General features: G+C 40.3%; 1 protein-coding gene across 1 annotated transcript; it reads left to right on the forward strand.

Moving 5' to 3' along the window:
* The first annotated feature begins 651 nt into the window (after nt 1–651).
* SLC35G1 (solute carrier family 35 member G1) lies at nt 652–16065 on the forward strand. The gene is made up of 3 exons (XM_063133278.1): nt 652–742; nt 9381–9561; nt 11201–16065. Exons 1-3 carry the CDS (start codon nt 652–654, stop codon nt 11958–11960), a joined length of 1032 nt encoding a protein of 343 aa, XP_062989348.1. The 3' UTR covers nt 11961–16065.
* The last annotated feature ends 145 nt before the right edge of the window (nt 16066–16210 follow it).

Consider the following 16210-nt stretch of genomic DNA (forward strand, 5'->3'; position numbering starts at 1 on the left):
CCGAGCCAGAGGCGAGACTTCAGTTGGGGAATGTTCTGCTTCCCAACTCTTGGCTAACCAGCGCCACACATCTTTGGCACTTTGGCTCAACCGCGATACATCCTTTTAGGCGCAACGCGTCCTTTTTCCTCCACAACGTATGATTTAATGGCACCGAACAGAAGGGCTGTGGTGGTTGTCAGGCGACCTCAAACAGGAGGATGAGGGAGGAAGTGGGGAAACCACCCCAGCTTTAAGAAGTCTTTGCGGGCGCCACGCCACCTCTTCTGTGGGAGCCGAATTCACACAGCGGCAAATAAAACCCCTCCGAGGGAAATTCGCTCACCGCATGGAAAGGACTGAGGCCGGCCGGCAAGGGGGCGGCGCCAAGGGTGGCATGCACGCGCCTGCGCACTGAAGTTGCCGGCTTCCTCGCCGGACGGAGCGGTTCGAAGCGAACAGACAGTGGTCCTCCTCATGGTGCAGCATCAGAGCGGCGACGAGAGCGCCGCGGATCCCACCGGCGTCGCGACGGGAGGAGAGGAGGCACGATGGGAGCTGAAACAAGAGCTGCCCGGGGCCCAGGAGGAGGGCGACCACGGTGCCGGAGAGGAGGCGGCGGCGGCGGCGCAGCAGCAGCAGCAGCAGCCCTGCCACTGCCAGGTGCACGACATGGAAGCCACCGACGCTGCCAAGCCCGGCGGCGACAGCGACGGCTCCTGCTGCTTCCGCGCAGATTTCCCCTGGAGACGTGGCACGCCCGGTGGGTGAGAGGAGGGCCAGCAGCTGGCGGCGGGCTCTCCTGTCGGGCGACACTGCCTCGGCGGGCGCTCTCGCCCTTGGCGCTGCCCACCGTGGTGGCGCCGTCTGCGGGGGGTTGGGCAGGGCACAACACCCCGGGTGCGCCTGGCCTTGACCTCGCAGGCGGAGGCGCGCTTTCGTGTCCCCTCCGGTCACGGCAGCTGTGAGGATGGCCCGGCGCTCCCTCCTGGCGGGGCTCTGCCCGCTTTTGGCCATGCGCCGCCCTCTGAGGCAAGCGAGTTCCTGCTCGCCTCACAAGTGAGGTGCCCTCAAGCCCTGCCTTTTAGTTTCTGTCAGAAATCATTTCCGTCAACCCGGAACATTTCACGTTATAAACAACCACAACTTTAGTTGTTTCACCCGTTTATAAGACTTAGGGAAATGCATATTCTTTTTTTTTTGGTTTCATTTCTCCTTTAAAATCCTTAAAGGCACAGATAATACCCATTCTATTCTGCACTGATTAACCCAAAATCCCCATTGCCCCATCATCGCAGATTAGTGTCCCTGTTCTGCACAGAATGGCAAATTGAAAAGATAAAGACAAATCCTCGCATTTATAATTCTCTGACTCAAGATAGTTTCACATGGGTTATTTATTCCTTAATGTGATTTAAGAGTCTTAAACGTGTGGTTTCCTTCCACTCTTTAAAGGCCATGTAAAAAAAAATCCCCCGTGTTTATGATTTTGAATATGGAACTAGGGATTGCCCTTCCATTCCAAATTATTTATTTATTTATTTATTTATTTTATTTATTGCACTTATATACCGCTCTCATAGCCAGGGCTCTCTGGGCAGTTTACAGAAATTCTAAAATTACTATAGAGCACGCAAGTGTTAGTGTTGTGTATGTAATGACTGATTATGAATATATTTATTACATAATAAATTTATACTCTGCTTTTCAGGCTAAAAACCCTTACAAAGTAGATCACAATTTACTACAAAATTCAAACATATGGTAAAATTTTGTAAAGGGGAAATTAATCTTTGTTACCTTGGCAGTCATACATTGTGAGTCTCTGGATCTGACATAGCAAGAAGTATATTCTGGAACAAAGGTTGCTAGATAATCTCCCCCTACATTCTCGGTTGCTACTGTACACAACAGTTAGATCAATATACTTAACTGTTCTTATAATTATGTGTGCTGCAGTGGAAAAAGCAAACTCGTGTTTCTTCAAAGAGTATTATGAATATTATCTAATCATCCACCACTTGGAGCCTTACAGGAGGCACAAAAGTATAACCTTTTGTTTTAAAGAGTGGTGATTTGCCAGCTTAGCATTCCATGAGGTGCTAGTAGCAGTGCTTTCATCAAAAGCAATTATAGTGTATAAAATTAAGCTTGCACAGAAATCTGCTACCATATTTCTTCAATTGTAAGATGCATCGATTGTAAGGCGCACACTAATTTCAGTACCACCAACAGAAAAAAAACCCTAAGAAACACCCGCGATTCTAAGACGCACTCCATATTTAGAGATGTTTATATGGGGGGAAAAGTGTGTCTTAGAATTGAAGAAATAGGGTATGTTGAAACTTTAATGCAAGTTTGTATGAGTTGGTGAGAAGTTATATGGCTCTATAGAACATGAATTATTAGTGCTGCCACTACTTCTCCTTTTCTAAAGCAAAGAAGTTATTCACATTACTTGGCAGTTCTATTGATGGGAGTCTTTGGGACACTATCCTGTTCTGAAATTTCTATGGGGTCATCACACCTAAAAAAAGATATTATAGAGCTGGAAAAAGTGCAGAAAAGGGCAACTAAAATGATTAAGGGGCTGGAGCATCTCCCCTATGAGGGAAGGTTACATCAACTGGGATTGTTTAGCTTTGAAAAAAGGAGGCTAAGGGGAGACATGATAGAGGTGTACAAAATTATGCATGGTATTTTTCTCCCTCTCTCAAAATACTAGAATCCGGGGTCACACCATGAAGCTGATTGGTGGGAGATCCAGGACAAATAAAAGGAAGTACTTCTTCACACTGCGCCTAGTTAAATTATGGAACTCACTACCACAAAATGTAGTGATGGCCACCAATTTGGATGGCTTTAAAAGGGGGTTGGAGAAATTCTTGGAGGTGAAGACTATCAATGACTACAAGCCCTGATGGTTGTGCGCTATCTCCAGTATTCAAGGCAGTAAGTCTGTGTGCACCAGTTGTTGGGGAACATGGGCGGGAGGGGGCAGTTGCACCATGTCTTGCTTGTTCATCCCTGGCCAAAGGCTGGTTGGCCGCTGTGTGAACAGAGTGCTGGACTAGATGGACCCTTGGTCTGATCCAGCATGACACTTCTTATGAATGCCTTTGAATAGTTTGCAGAATTATCTAATATTTTAGGCTAGTTCTCATGGAATATAGTAAACCCGTGTCTGGGTTGTATCACTTCAGAGTGAAGGTTGTTGGGTGTCGTATGCTTGAATGTTTTTCCATATAACATTCTCTGTACATAGGCAAATATAAATGATGGGGTACAAAGGCCTTTCTTCATACCATCTAATCTTCTCTTGTCTGAAAATAATAATAATAATAATAATAATAATAATAATATATTCAGTCCTGTGAGCCCCCATGTATCTGTAGCCTGATGTGGTAGAGCCCGAACACAGACTTGCACCTCAGTAAGAACTAGGCCTTTGTTTCTTTTGCATAATTATGTAACCAACTTGAAAGAGTGCCTAATTTAATATTCCTTTAAAGGGGTGCCATTGCTTTACAAGCATCCACATCACTTTGTTCTTCATTTTCCTTCAGAACTAAAAATGTGTCATCCAATTGTTCGGTTTCTTTTGTGCAATAGAAATGGAGCAAATTTGTGTTTGAATAGTGTTCCGTGGATTTATTCATATAAAAAGATTTACAGTGTTCACTATTGACATTGTATGTTCCATAGGCATATAAATTTAGTAAATAAATAGTTTAGCTTGGGGTAGTTCAAATGTTTACAGCCTCCCCAGACTCTGGTCAGAACCTTTGTGCTGAGGAGTCCTAAGGGTATGAAAGACTGGAGAATAAATGTAGGAAAACTAGGGCCTAATATATAGCCAAATATTTTTGCAGTAGTTTATTTTATTCAAGGAATTTATATACTGCATTTCAGGGTAGAGCTGTCCCAAGGAAGCTTCCAAAAACTAGTTAAACAACATAAAAATATAAAATAAACAATCTAAACTAAAACAGCAATAACATTCTCTTTGATTAAAAGAAGCTAATAATAAGCCCAGGATCTTGTATAATCATGCTCAGTTCTTTCAGATACAAATAAGTGAGGATTTTGAAAAATGGGGAACTATTTATCAACTTATTACAGTATTATGTAACCAGTCAAACAAAGACCAGATTCACAGATAACATGATTTATGTAATACATGTCTATCCCAGGATTTGTTGCCCTACCCAGAATTTGTCTACCAGATGATCGAACAAATCACATTTTGTTTTCTCAATCTCTGGGTTATTTGTTTTCCTCCTCCTTCACCCACTCTCTCCCTGTACACAAATGCCTTGGCAGCACTGACATGTAGAATGGCTGGATTTTTTTTACCACTCTTGCTTGCCATTTCTGTAGCCTGGAGAAACAGTCCATGAACAACCCACATTTCTGGGTTCACACATAATGACAACCTAGTTCATAATCCAGAGTTCACTAATCATGAGTTTTATTTCTGGGTTGATCATGATTAACAAACCATGAACATCGCAACAACACATGGGTTAGCATTATGTGTGAACCCAACCTGGATTTCTTGTTCATGACATTCCTAAAGGCAACAGGGGGTACCTAATGCATTTTTTCCCTGGGAAATGTAGGAAAATATCTTGCCATGAAAACATATCGATCTGGTTTCCATGTCATGGCAGTGTTTGGTGGCAAATTAATGGATAATTCACAATTTTATTTATTTATTTGTTATTTTTAATACTGCCCAATAGCTGACGCTCTCTGGGTAGTTCTTAACAATAAAATACAATATAAACATTTAAAAGTTTAAAGCTACAATACAAATATAAAATAATCAAATAGAAGCTAGCAGCAAGAAATTTAAAATATATACATTAAATCAGCAGTTAATTAACCCGCAATTTGCGGGATGTTAGCAATGCAGCAACTGTTTCTGGTTAGCAAACCCAGGCACATTATGTCGTTCTGGGTGAACAACCCAATGTAAACCCATAATTTGTTCTTACAAACAATCCAAAGGGTCTGAATTCAGATGTTGCACTAGCAACCTACAAAAGGGGTGTTCTTAGTTTTTCCCCCTGCAAACTGGAAATGGGTTGTGCACAACACACATCCCTGCAACTCATGGATTAATGAACCCATGATTTGCTGCTGAATGGTGCCATGAGATGCGAATAGCCTCATTCTCTATGTTCATCCTAATCTTGAGAATGGAGCTGGCATGAAAAAAAATAGATAAATTGAGTACTGATAAAATAACACTCTTTGTTAAAACTTTGTAAAACAAGAGAAACTTTGAGGGTGTTACTGACATAATAATCTTGTTGAAGACCTTTCTATCACTGTTTTGGTTTGAGAGCCTTATGAGAGGGGGCAGCTGCTTGAAAAATAGAGGAATGTTATGTTACTCCATTCTTACAAGTTCATATTGAAAGAACAGAGCCTGCAAAGTGTGTAATACATTGCTATTTTTTTCACAAAAATAACAGTGCCATGAGAAGCTCTTTTATTTCTGTAGTATTTACTCTGGCAATCTGGAATACCAGACAGGTTTTTCTGTTTAAAAAGTACCAATGAGGATGATATCTTCCCTTTATAATCTTTAAATTCAGTGTTTGTTCATAATACCAAAGAACATTTCTTTCCAGACATTCATAATATATCTTTTTTTAAAAAGAGTAATAGTTTAAGAGAAATTGTCTATCATTTGTGAGATACAGATATAGATGAAGTCTGTTCAGCGTTCTATGAAATTATTGGAAGTTTAGTCTTACGTTAATTTGTTAACAAAGAACTACTCTAGGTGACTCCTAAAGTAGACTCGTTATGCCATATGAGAAGCTGTTTCTGACAGTGCTCTCAGTTATAAAATATTTTACAATATGGTATTGGGAGGGGGATTTGGGGCATGCAGTTCTTTGGACCCTGGCCCACTCCACTATTGAATCTGGCACCTTATTGCACAAAATGTGTTCTTCTTTACTCTGTAGATCAGTATGGCTTTGTATTTCTTCCATGAGCTGTAGTCCATTCTGAGTTTCCTTAGTTTAATCTAATATTTCAGATGAAAGGTTCCATTAATGTGGATCTGCATTGCGTAATGTGAGCAAATTTGGGAAATAATGTAATTAAGGGATCAAAACCTATAACGGTCTGTAGTGACTAAATGCCATGGAGCTTTGCCAAAACTGTATTGCAAGTCAGAGGGGGGAAATGGGTCGTTTGTTCTTAGAAGAATAATCTAGATTAAAAACCATTAAGGTTAAACTGATGTGGATGCATTACTTCATCTATGATGAGAGAAGAAGCAAAAAAAGTAATGAAAAAATGTGTGTGTGTTAAGGAGAGTGCACAATTTGTGTGGTCAGACTAAGGGCCAAACTACTTGCAATGGCAGCAATCTTTCTAAACATGAGTCTGGCCTGTTCCAGTCGTGAGTGCAGTAAGGATGCATTTTTAAAGGGCAAATGAACATGTAGGAGGGTGTTTCTCCTGCTGCTTTTTCTCCCAACTGGGTTTACTTCTGATATCGGAGCCTGATGTGCTGGTGAGTAGATTAGCTTGTAAAAATGGGAGAGGGAGTAGGGTTCAGCAACACACACAGATGTGCACACAAACACACATTATAGGTCCTTTTTCAGTTTAAAACACACACTCCACCGCATAGTACATGTAATTGACACGCACCTCCATTTAAGAAGAAAGATCCAGGACCAGTAAAATTGTTCACATCAAATTGTAAAGTGTGTATGGAATATACCATACATCTTTAATACATGCATCTGTGAACCTTGGCCCAGTAAGGTTTCCCCAGATGTGTGTGTGTGTGTGTGTGTGTGTGTGAGAGAGAGAGAGAGAGAGAGAGAGAGAGAGAGAGAGAGAGAGAGATGGCCGTGGTTTGAATCTAGTCTGTGGAAATACTGGTATAGCATTACAGTTGTGTCAAGAAATATTAATGTGTGGAGCTTCCTTGAAAAAAAAGCAGGTAAAGGGGCAGATCAAAGTAATTAATTAAAATAGAAATGTTTGGATTTTTGATTGAGACTCCATGTTCACATGTAATGCTAATCAGGATTTAGTGTTACCTGCACAAGCCTTGGGTTCATGTGTAGCCTCTTCCCCTGCATGGCTGGGAAGTCTACTGCTGTTTCATTTCCCCTGATTCTTGGCTTGTTACGTATGAGCCAGGAATCATGGGTTAAAACAAACTCTAGCTTGATAAGGGATTTGCAAATGAGTAGGTGAGATATGAGGGTTGGGTGGTAGTAGTGCTGCACATAAGATGAGACTAGAGCAATTCAGTAAAAGCTGTTTTGAGGAAGTAGGTATTTGGGGATCAAAAAGAGGAAAGGAGATGGGAATGAAAACAGAGGCAGGAGGATGGATCTAAGTAATCATGGCATGGAGGCAAACCACTTCAGAGTTGTTATTTCTTGGGGAGATGAGGAATGGGATGATAGAGCCGGGAGGATAAAATGGAAATTCTGAAGGGAAAAAAACTCTTTATGTTGGGGCTGTTCGCACATAACAGCAGCAAATCATTAGTTAATTAATATTTGCTACATGATGCCTGAACCTGGACATTTGCAACAAATCATGGGTTAAACAACCCACAGGTAACCTAACTCCTAATTGTAGGTTACCTGAGGGTTGTTTAACCCACAAAAACCTATAATTCAGACATCATGCCACAATTCTCGTTCAGCATGATTGGTGGTTGACTATTCAAAATGGCCATGGAATGCCCCGGCACATGCTGCTGCAAATTGTTAAAATAATTAAATTTGTGTGTTTTAAAAGTTTTATATGTTTTATCATGTTGCATTTTAGGGTCTTAAGTTTTGTGAATTGCCCAGAAATCTTTGGCTTTTGGACAGTATAGAAATGTAATAAATGAAGGAATGAATTAAAGGAACATGCTTTGTCTAGCTAACCCTAATAAAACTGTGTTCCAAGCACTTTCTCATTAATCATAACCTCCTCAATGTGTCCAGTGTGTCCAATATCAGAGGCAGTAAGCTTACATACACCAGTTGCTGGGGAACATGGGCAGGAGGGTGCTGTTGTACCCATGTCCTTCTTGTGGGTTCCTGGTTGACGGCTGATTGGCCCCTGTGTGAACAGAGTGCTGAACTCGATGGACCCTCAGTCTGATCCAGCATGGCTCTTACGTTCTTAAGATTCAGGTCCTTTCAAAACTGAGAGTTTATTGCTATTTAAAAGCTGATTCTAGCAGCTCATCTCCAGGGACCAAGGTGGCCAAAATATGTCTACGTATTCTGCCACCTTGGATTCACAGCTGTTGAATGTTAGAAAACATTGGTTCTCAGCTTTCAGATTGTGATGCCAAGTTGCCTAGCAACTGAGAGGCCCTGCCAAACCACTGCTTTCTTCCCCAAGAGCCCACTATTGCCTCTCTAATCACCCTAGATGATGCTTTTTCACACCGATAAGAGTTCTAGAAATCATGATTCTTTATAAAGGATATAGTTTTATTGTATACAAATAAGCAGAGAAATTGTGACAATACTGTACCCTCATGTTTCTAGGGATTTGTGCATGTTATATGGGAAAAGTGAGACATTTACACATCACAATAACTTGCTTGAGCTAGCTAGCTCGTTGTAAAATAATAGGGAAACTTAATGTCACAAGTAGTGGTCACCATATTTGATGGGTTATATCTTGATTCAGTATAGGTGAATAAAAGAGCTAATATTTTCAGTGAGATTTTATATTTGTGTAAAATTTATTTTGTGTAAGAAATCTCATTTGTATTAGGAAAAAATGTTGTGTTTTATAAATTTTAAATGTAAAATCTCACTGAAAATATTTCACAACCAAGTTTTTTCTAACATGAGTATTAATATCTGGCGGGGGGTGGGGAAACCACTGCAATGACTGCAGAAGCCTGTTTTATTTTCTCAATACTTGTCAGAGAATCAGTATTTGTGTGATTTTTCCTTGCGTGTATGGAGAACGATGGCATATTCCAGGGACTTCTGTGCTAATTTCATTGCCAGGGGCTGCTTCATGTGTATTTGTTGCACTGAAGTGAGCTTAAGTTAGAAAAAAATATCAAAATGCTTCTTTGGCCTCTGCGATGAATGTGGGGATTTTTCCAAGTGAACCTCTGTTACAAACAGTACACAAAGAATTATACACATAGTCCACTTTGTGAAACGACTAGATTCACCTTATATTTTTAAAATTTAAAAATCAGTAAATGCAGTCATTTTTGGAACCAAAATTGCTGTTATTTTTCAACAATAAAGCTATCCCTTTTGTTTGTTTCCTTCCTCAAAGTTAATTGTTAAAAATCTAGACTTTCATGTAAACGTTTTAAAATACAGCTTTGTAGTTAATTTTTTAATTGCTAACTGGAAATAACAATTATTGTGTTCTAGGAATAAAGAAGAAAAGTGCCTGCCCGGGGCTTGGCCTGTTCTATACACTGTTGTCTGCCTTTCTCTTCTCCGTGGCTTCTTTATTTCTAAAGAAAATAGAAGATATGCACTCAGTGGAAGTCAGTGCCTTTAGATGTGTTTTTCAAATGGCATTTGTTCTTCCTGGTTTAATATACTACAAGTGAGTATTATAACCTCCTCTGTATACGGGAGAGGCGAGAAACATTGTTCTCCAGTTTATAGGAAATTTAATTCAAATATAAAAGTGAAGTTAGATGGGGATAGGTAAATAGTGCAGCTTTAACAATGTCACATATTGATTAAAGAAATACCCTGTGACTTTCTGCCTTTTGCAGCAAACTACTTCCTTGTCGTACCGGAGTGTATGACAGACTTTGAAACTCAGGGCGAAGCTATATGCCATGGTGGCAGCCCTGTGTGCCCAGCCAGATTGCCATCAAATATTTATAAAATGTGAGGGTTAGAAGGGAGATTCAAAGTATAACTTAGAGCGGTAAGTGGAGAGACCTCAACCCTTCCCTCACCCATGTTCTTCTCACACACTTCCCCAGATATCTCTAGCCATTTTGATTGTGGTTGGGGCTCCCTGACCAGAAGAAATGGCTGCAGAGAAGTGACTTGAAAGACAGGGGAGGGGGGACTTCAGCCCTCCCCTCCTACTTGCCAGTACTACAGCCTTGAAGTTCTTCTACAAGAAAGGACTGTGGAGTACCATGTACATTACTTAATATATAGCCATGTCACCCTAGCCCAAGTTCTCCATGAAAACAGCTCAAGCAATGCATGAAGCTGCCACTAAGCATGCAATTGGAAGGCACTCTGCACCAGCAGATGAGAGCTGTATGAAATCACAGCAGTCCAAAGAAAAGGGAGAGTTGCATTTCTGTAAATAATGGCAGCTGTTTGCACAGCCCTCATCCAGTGGCATTAGTTTGAACAAATGGAGCCTCCATGTTAGCACCTCTCAGTTACATACTCAGCAGTGGCCCCAGGCACTTCTCAAGTGGCAGTGCTGGCTAGTCTGGACCATCCCTTGAAGACCATGCTTTGGAAGCACTGAAAGACCTTTCTTGGTCTGGCATTTGGTGGTGGAGTAATGCTACTGGGGCCTGACATTTTTAACATTTAATTTTGAGCAGTCTAAATATATTAAATATTCATTGTGGGAATTTGAGGTAGGAAATACCATTTTTAACTGCACCTTTTCCCACTGGCGGTATTATCCCCATCTTTCAGATACTGAAATTCAGCAATTCTTATTTGTGAGTTGTGAATAGAAAAATATGTTATAGAATGCATACTATAGACCGTGTTTAAATAACATGCTAAGCCACGTTGGCTAGGCATTTTGAGCTAAACACGGTGACATAGCGCGTCACGTGAACCATTCCTAACCATAGTAGCTACATAAGCATGATTTAAACAAGCTTACTAACCATTTACTGCAAAAGGGTTGGCGGCCTAACCATGGTTTAGGTGTTGTCTGAACAGGCCCATTGTTTCACTATGCTTTCAAAATATTTATTTCAATTTTTGTCTGTATATTTCATATTGGGTTATTTTGCATACAGAGATAGGAAATAAACCATGCTGAATTATGTTATTGGTTCTGAATATCAGGAGATCCTGCATGAAAGAGTCCCAATAGTGTTATTCTGACACTTGTTAGAACAACCATGGCTAGTTTTAATATATTGTAATCTGAAATTCACTATATGAAGTTAATCATGTTGATGCATGATTTTGAAATCTTCAGACTATGGGATCAATAAGATGTCTGCCTGTTTCTTTCATTTCAGAACGGGTTTTCTCGGACCAAAAGGCAAACGAATATTTCTTTTCTTCCGAGGATTGCTTGGCTCTGGGGCAATGATCCTTCTTTATTATGCTTTCCAAGTGATGCCTCTTGCTGATGCTACAGTCATTACTTTCAGCAGTCCAGTTTTTACATCACTATTTGCCTGGATATTTCTCAAGGAGAAATACACTGTTTGGGATCTTCTTTTCACCCTGTTTACAATCACTGGAGTTGTGCTTATTGCAAGACCACCTTTTTTATTTGGATCCAGTGTTACTGGAATTGAAAGAAGCTACACAGATCATCTTAATGGGACAATAGCAGCTGTTTCAAGTGCAGTTGCTGCAGCTTCAACATTTGTTATACTAAGAAAGGTGGGGAAATCAGTGCATTACTTCTTGTCTATTTGGTATTATGCGGTAATTGGCTTAATAGTATGTGTAATAGCACTTTGTGTAATGGGTGAATGGAGTTTACCCAATTGTGGTACAGATAGATTTCTCCTAGTATTAATAGGACTGTTGGGGCTAGGTGGTCAAATATTTCTTACAAAAGCATTACAAATAGAGAAAGCAGGTCCTGTAGCTATAATGAAAACAATGGATGTGGTATTCGCGTTTATTTTTCAAATCCTTTTTCTCAATGATTTCCCAACATGGTGGACAGTGGGTGGTGCCCTTTGTGTAGTAGCTAGTAGCTCTGGAACTGTCATTCAGAAGTGGTATCAAAATTCAAAAAAAAGTACAGAAAATGAAATTTAACAGGCTGGCTACTATTTCATAGAGCAAAGCACTCATATTATTTATTTTAAGTAATTTATCTATTGATCTGTGTTTTTTTCACCACCACTTTTCTTTATCTAAGCAGGAGTAATTACCATCACTCAGTGGTTCTGAATGTGGGCCTGGACCCATGGATGCTTGTGTTTCTTTAACAGTTTCCTTGCCCTCTCCCTGCAATATAACAAAACTGTTCTGAAACTAACAAGACATTCAAAAGAAGTTATTTTATGTGGCATTGGGATCTGGTGTTCAAAGTAAAAATGTAAAACAAAATCCACCAGGCATAGCTAAGCACTTGGGCACACCTAAAGTAGCTCTTTGGATACTAGCCATAATTTCTTGTGCCATGCATCCCTGATTTATATAAAAGTCTGTTGCTCAGAGCCACTGTTCATTCATTGTATAAAATGAGGAAAGAAGAAGCACAATAAGTTTGCCTATCTTCTTTCTCCACTTCTGTTGTAACTTGGAAAATGTATCTCAAAGCATTACTTCTAATCTCTTTTACAATGAGATTTGTCAGTTCTGGAATCATCTCGGGTTCTTGCCTGGGAGAGATCCAGAAGTTCCATTTTACAGTGGACGTGGGAAAGAAACATCAGTGATTTGATTTGTGCTGTATCATCTCCTATGTTTGAAATGTCCATTATACTGTTAAGGAAATTTCTCCAAACCCAGCACCGTTAATGATATTGGCATTGATCCAGGAGATATTCATGGAGATAGTGCTCCCATTCCAACTACGGCAGATAGTGTTCCAAGAGAGCACTGGGTACTTCCCCCTGCCACAGTGGGGGACTTCCACCTCTATATCTTGGGTTGAATTGTGCTCGGTTCATGGAAAATGCAAGATGACAGGCTCATGTAGATTACCATTGTTCTAACTTTATATTGCAATACAGCTACATAAGCTTTTAAAGTATCAAATAAGACATTGTGTGCTGTACAAACATATGTACCTTAAAACTATTCACTTCAACAACATACAAATCTTAATTTAATTTTGATATAATGGATTCATCAAATACAGGGTTTGTCTTCTCTGGAAGCAGAGAAAAGTTAATTCATGTTATTGTGTGTGTGTGCGTGTGTGTCCCAAACTGAGAAACTGAAGAACAAATTGTTTATTTTTAAAGTTTTGTTTTCCAGTTTTGGCACAATTGTCTTTCTGTGTTTGGTAAAATGAATCTTAATGTATTTGTTGTGATGTAAACTGGAATATTTATACCTCTTTTTAAAAATACGTTGTGCCTTTGTAGACAAAGCAAAAGCCATATTGGCTACTATTATTCAGCTGCTGTAGTTCAAATAAAGAAAGGCAATAGGTGAAATACAACAGTGTCCATCCACCAACACAATGGACACTGTTGGTAAGACAGATTCTCCCTTCCTGCTGCAGTTCCCTGTATATTCCCCAAATCTGCTCTACAGGGTTGGGGACCTGCTGGAGCTGATTTTAGGGGGCTTGTAGGAGGACGGAAAGGGGACATCCCATTGTGCAAGCAGAGGTTGGCTTGCATAAATTGGATGGTATCCAGTGGCCACTTGTGTAACTGGCCATTTCTTTTCAGTGGAACAGATTGTAGCTGCAGCCATGCTTAATACTATGCAAAAATGTTTTTAATATTTGCTTATTTTGCTATGCAATTAAAGCAGTATCTACTTGTCAGTTATGGCAGAATTATGGATTTAAGGATGATAAACAGTGTTATGTTAAGCTATGAATACTAAGAATGGGATGCACCAGAAGTTGCTGCATTCCAGAGACACAAAACAAACTGTTATGCTAATCATGCAGCAATATTACCATATGCCACTGTGTGCAAATATGCTTGTGCTATCAGAATTGGTGTGCTTATCAACTTAAATCCAGGTATTTGAGTACAATTGGCTACGGGTCAGTTTATTGCCTACCTATTGTGATAATGCCCTAAGACTAGTACTAGTCTGTAGCAACAACAATAACAAAGCAGCTCAATCTATTGCTTTGAAGCTGTGGTCTGTCATGGGTGTCCCCATTCACAAAAGTAGAGAATCCAGAAGCAATATAAAGCTTTCTTGGTATTGGTGCCAATGGGTAAAACCAAGACTGCAGATATTACATTGTGTATGCATTGTGTTGGGATGAACATGTGTACCATATGTTAAATTGCAAAATTTACACATGAACTACAACCTCAATAAATTGAGATTTTACATCAGAGCCTTTTCCCCCAACCTGGCACCCTTGAGATGTTTTAGATTACAGCTCCCATCTTTCCTGACTGTTGACCATGCTTCCTGGGGCTGATGGGAGTGACATCCAAAAACATCTGAATGGTATCAGATTAGGCAAGGTTGTTATAGGGCTTTTTCTATGTGTGCTGACACACATTTGATTGTGGGTATTGACAGCATATCTGTGTACAATTTGGTCAGCTAAACCACAAGGATCATAAAATAGAGTAATCAACATTTTGAATTCTTATTGTTCCTCACTACTTGTTCAGTGATTACATTTCCTGTTCGAAGTGATCCCAGCCAAATTCTGGTCCAAATTCATGGGTGTCTTTATCACCAATAATAAAACTGGAGCACTGGTCAGGAGATTCTGAATTATCCCCCAGAGCCTGTTTTTCATTCAGGCAAACACATGCTGCCTTGTTTTCATGTATTTTGCCACTAAAGGTACTATTTCTAATTTGATAATGTTTATGGTACATAACGTGTCAATGCCGAGCTGGGAATATTAGTAAATCAACAGATCAGGCTAGCATTTCCCTGTATGTACCTTCTCTTATCTAACTAATAGGAAGTGACAGGAGATATGATGACATGTTGCCCTTTGAAAGGCAAATCCACGCAGAATGAGAGAACATCCAGGAACTTGATGTTCAGTACGCTTAAGCAAGAGGAATCAGCCTGAGATCGTCATAAACACCACTGTGATACACATACAATTGTACATGAGAATCAATCAATGCATATTCAAATGTAACACTATCTTGTACACAGAGTAAGCATATATTAGGAAGTCTGTGCAGACTCTAGCAGGCTCAGGAAAGGGGAGTCCTAGTGTTACAGATTAACAGCAAACAGCCTAAACTTCTGGACTGGAGTTGTGGGCCTTTGCATTTACAACAGCAGAGAAGTCAGAGCAAATGGGCCTTTGGGGAATGTTTAGGAAAGTTTTGCAAACTCAGAAACTACTCTTCCCTCCCCCCCCCCCAAAAAAAAGATTTTTAAAATCTTTAGCCAGTAGCAAGGAGCTATTCCTCCTTTGTTTTTCTCAGAACATGTTCTCCTTAGTGGGAGTGCAGGGAAAGGTGAAAAGAGTACACCAGTTCTTCTATCCCTGCTGGTTGAGATAGATGTGGGAGGGACTGTTAGAATTTTAAACAGTAAGTGTGTTGTGTGACATGAAGCCAGTCTTCCAAAAGCAACCCATGATGTAATGCAGGGCTAGCCCTACCATTAGGCAGAGTGATGCAGATGCTAGGAGGCGGCAGCAAGGTGCTGGATGAGAGACCTGTGTGCCATTTATCCTGCTCTGTGCTCTCTAAGCTAGCCTGCTGTCTTCAGGTTCAATGAAGGATGCTATCCCATCATCAATGTTAAGGACAGGTTCATCTGCAAGTCATCTGATGGGATGGTAGGGGATGCCCTATTGTTCTTCGCCTCAGGCAGCCAAATGTCTTGGGCCGGCCCTGGTGCTATGTGACAAGCTTCTCCCAAAATTCAGGCATGTCTTCTGATGCAGTATGGTGGATTATGGTTAGGGTGTGGGAGAGCAAGACATATTGGTGTATGCATATGGAAAAAGCACTTGCATGGACAAGTACTTTCAATCTCACCATCACTGGTTTATTATACCATGAAGTCATGCCAAATAAGTATTGTTAACATGCTTCCCACTTCTGAGAAATAAGAACATAAGGAAAGCATGCTGGATTAGACCAATGGTCCATCTAGTACAATATTGACACAGTTGCCAACCAGCTGCCTGTAGAAACCCACAAGTAGAACATGAGTGGAATAGTGAACTTCTTCCCAACTGGTGTACATAAGCATGCCTCTTCTGATATTGGAGGTAGCATATAGCCATCAGAACTAGTAGCCATTGATAGCCTAATCCTCCCAAAAAAATAGTCCAATCTCCTTTAAAGCCATGAAAATCAATGCCCGTCACTACATCTTGCAGCAGCGAATTCCAAAGTTTAACTTATGTGCTGTGTGAAGAAGTACTTCCT

This window comes from Elgaria multicarinata, chromosome 8, assembly GCF_023053635.1.
Source record: "Elgaria multicarinata webbii isolate HBS135686 ecotype San Diego chromosome 8, rElgMul1.1.pri, whole genome shotgun sequence".
NCBI lineage: Eukaryota > Metazoa > Chordata > Lepidosauria > Squamata > Anguidae > Elgaria > Elgaria multicarinata.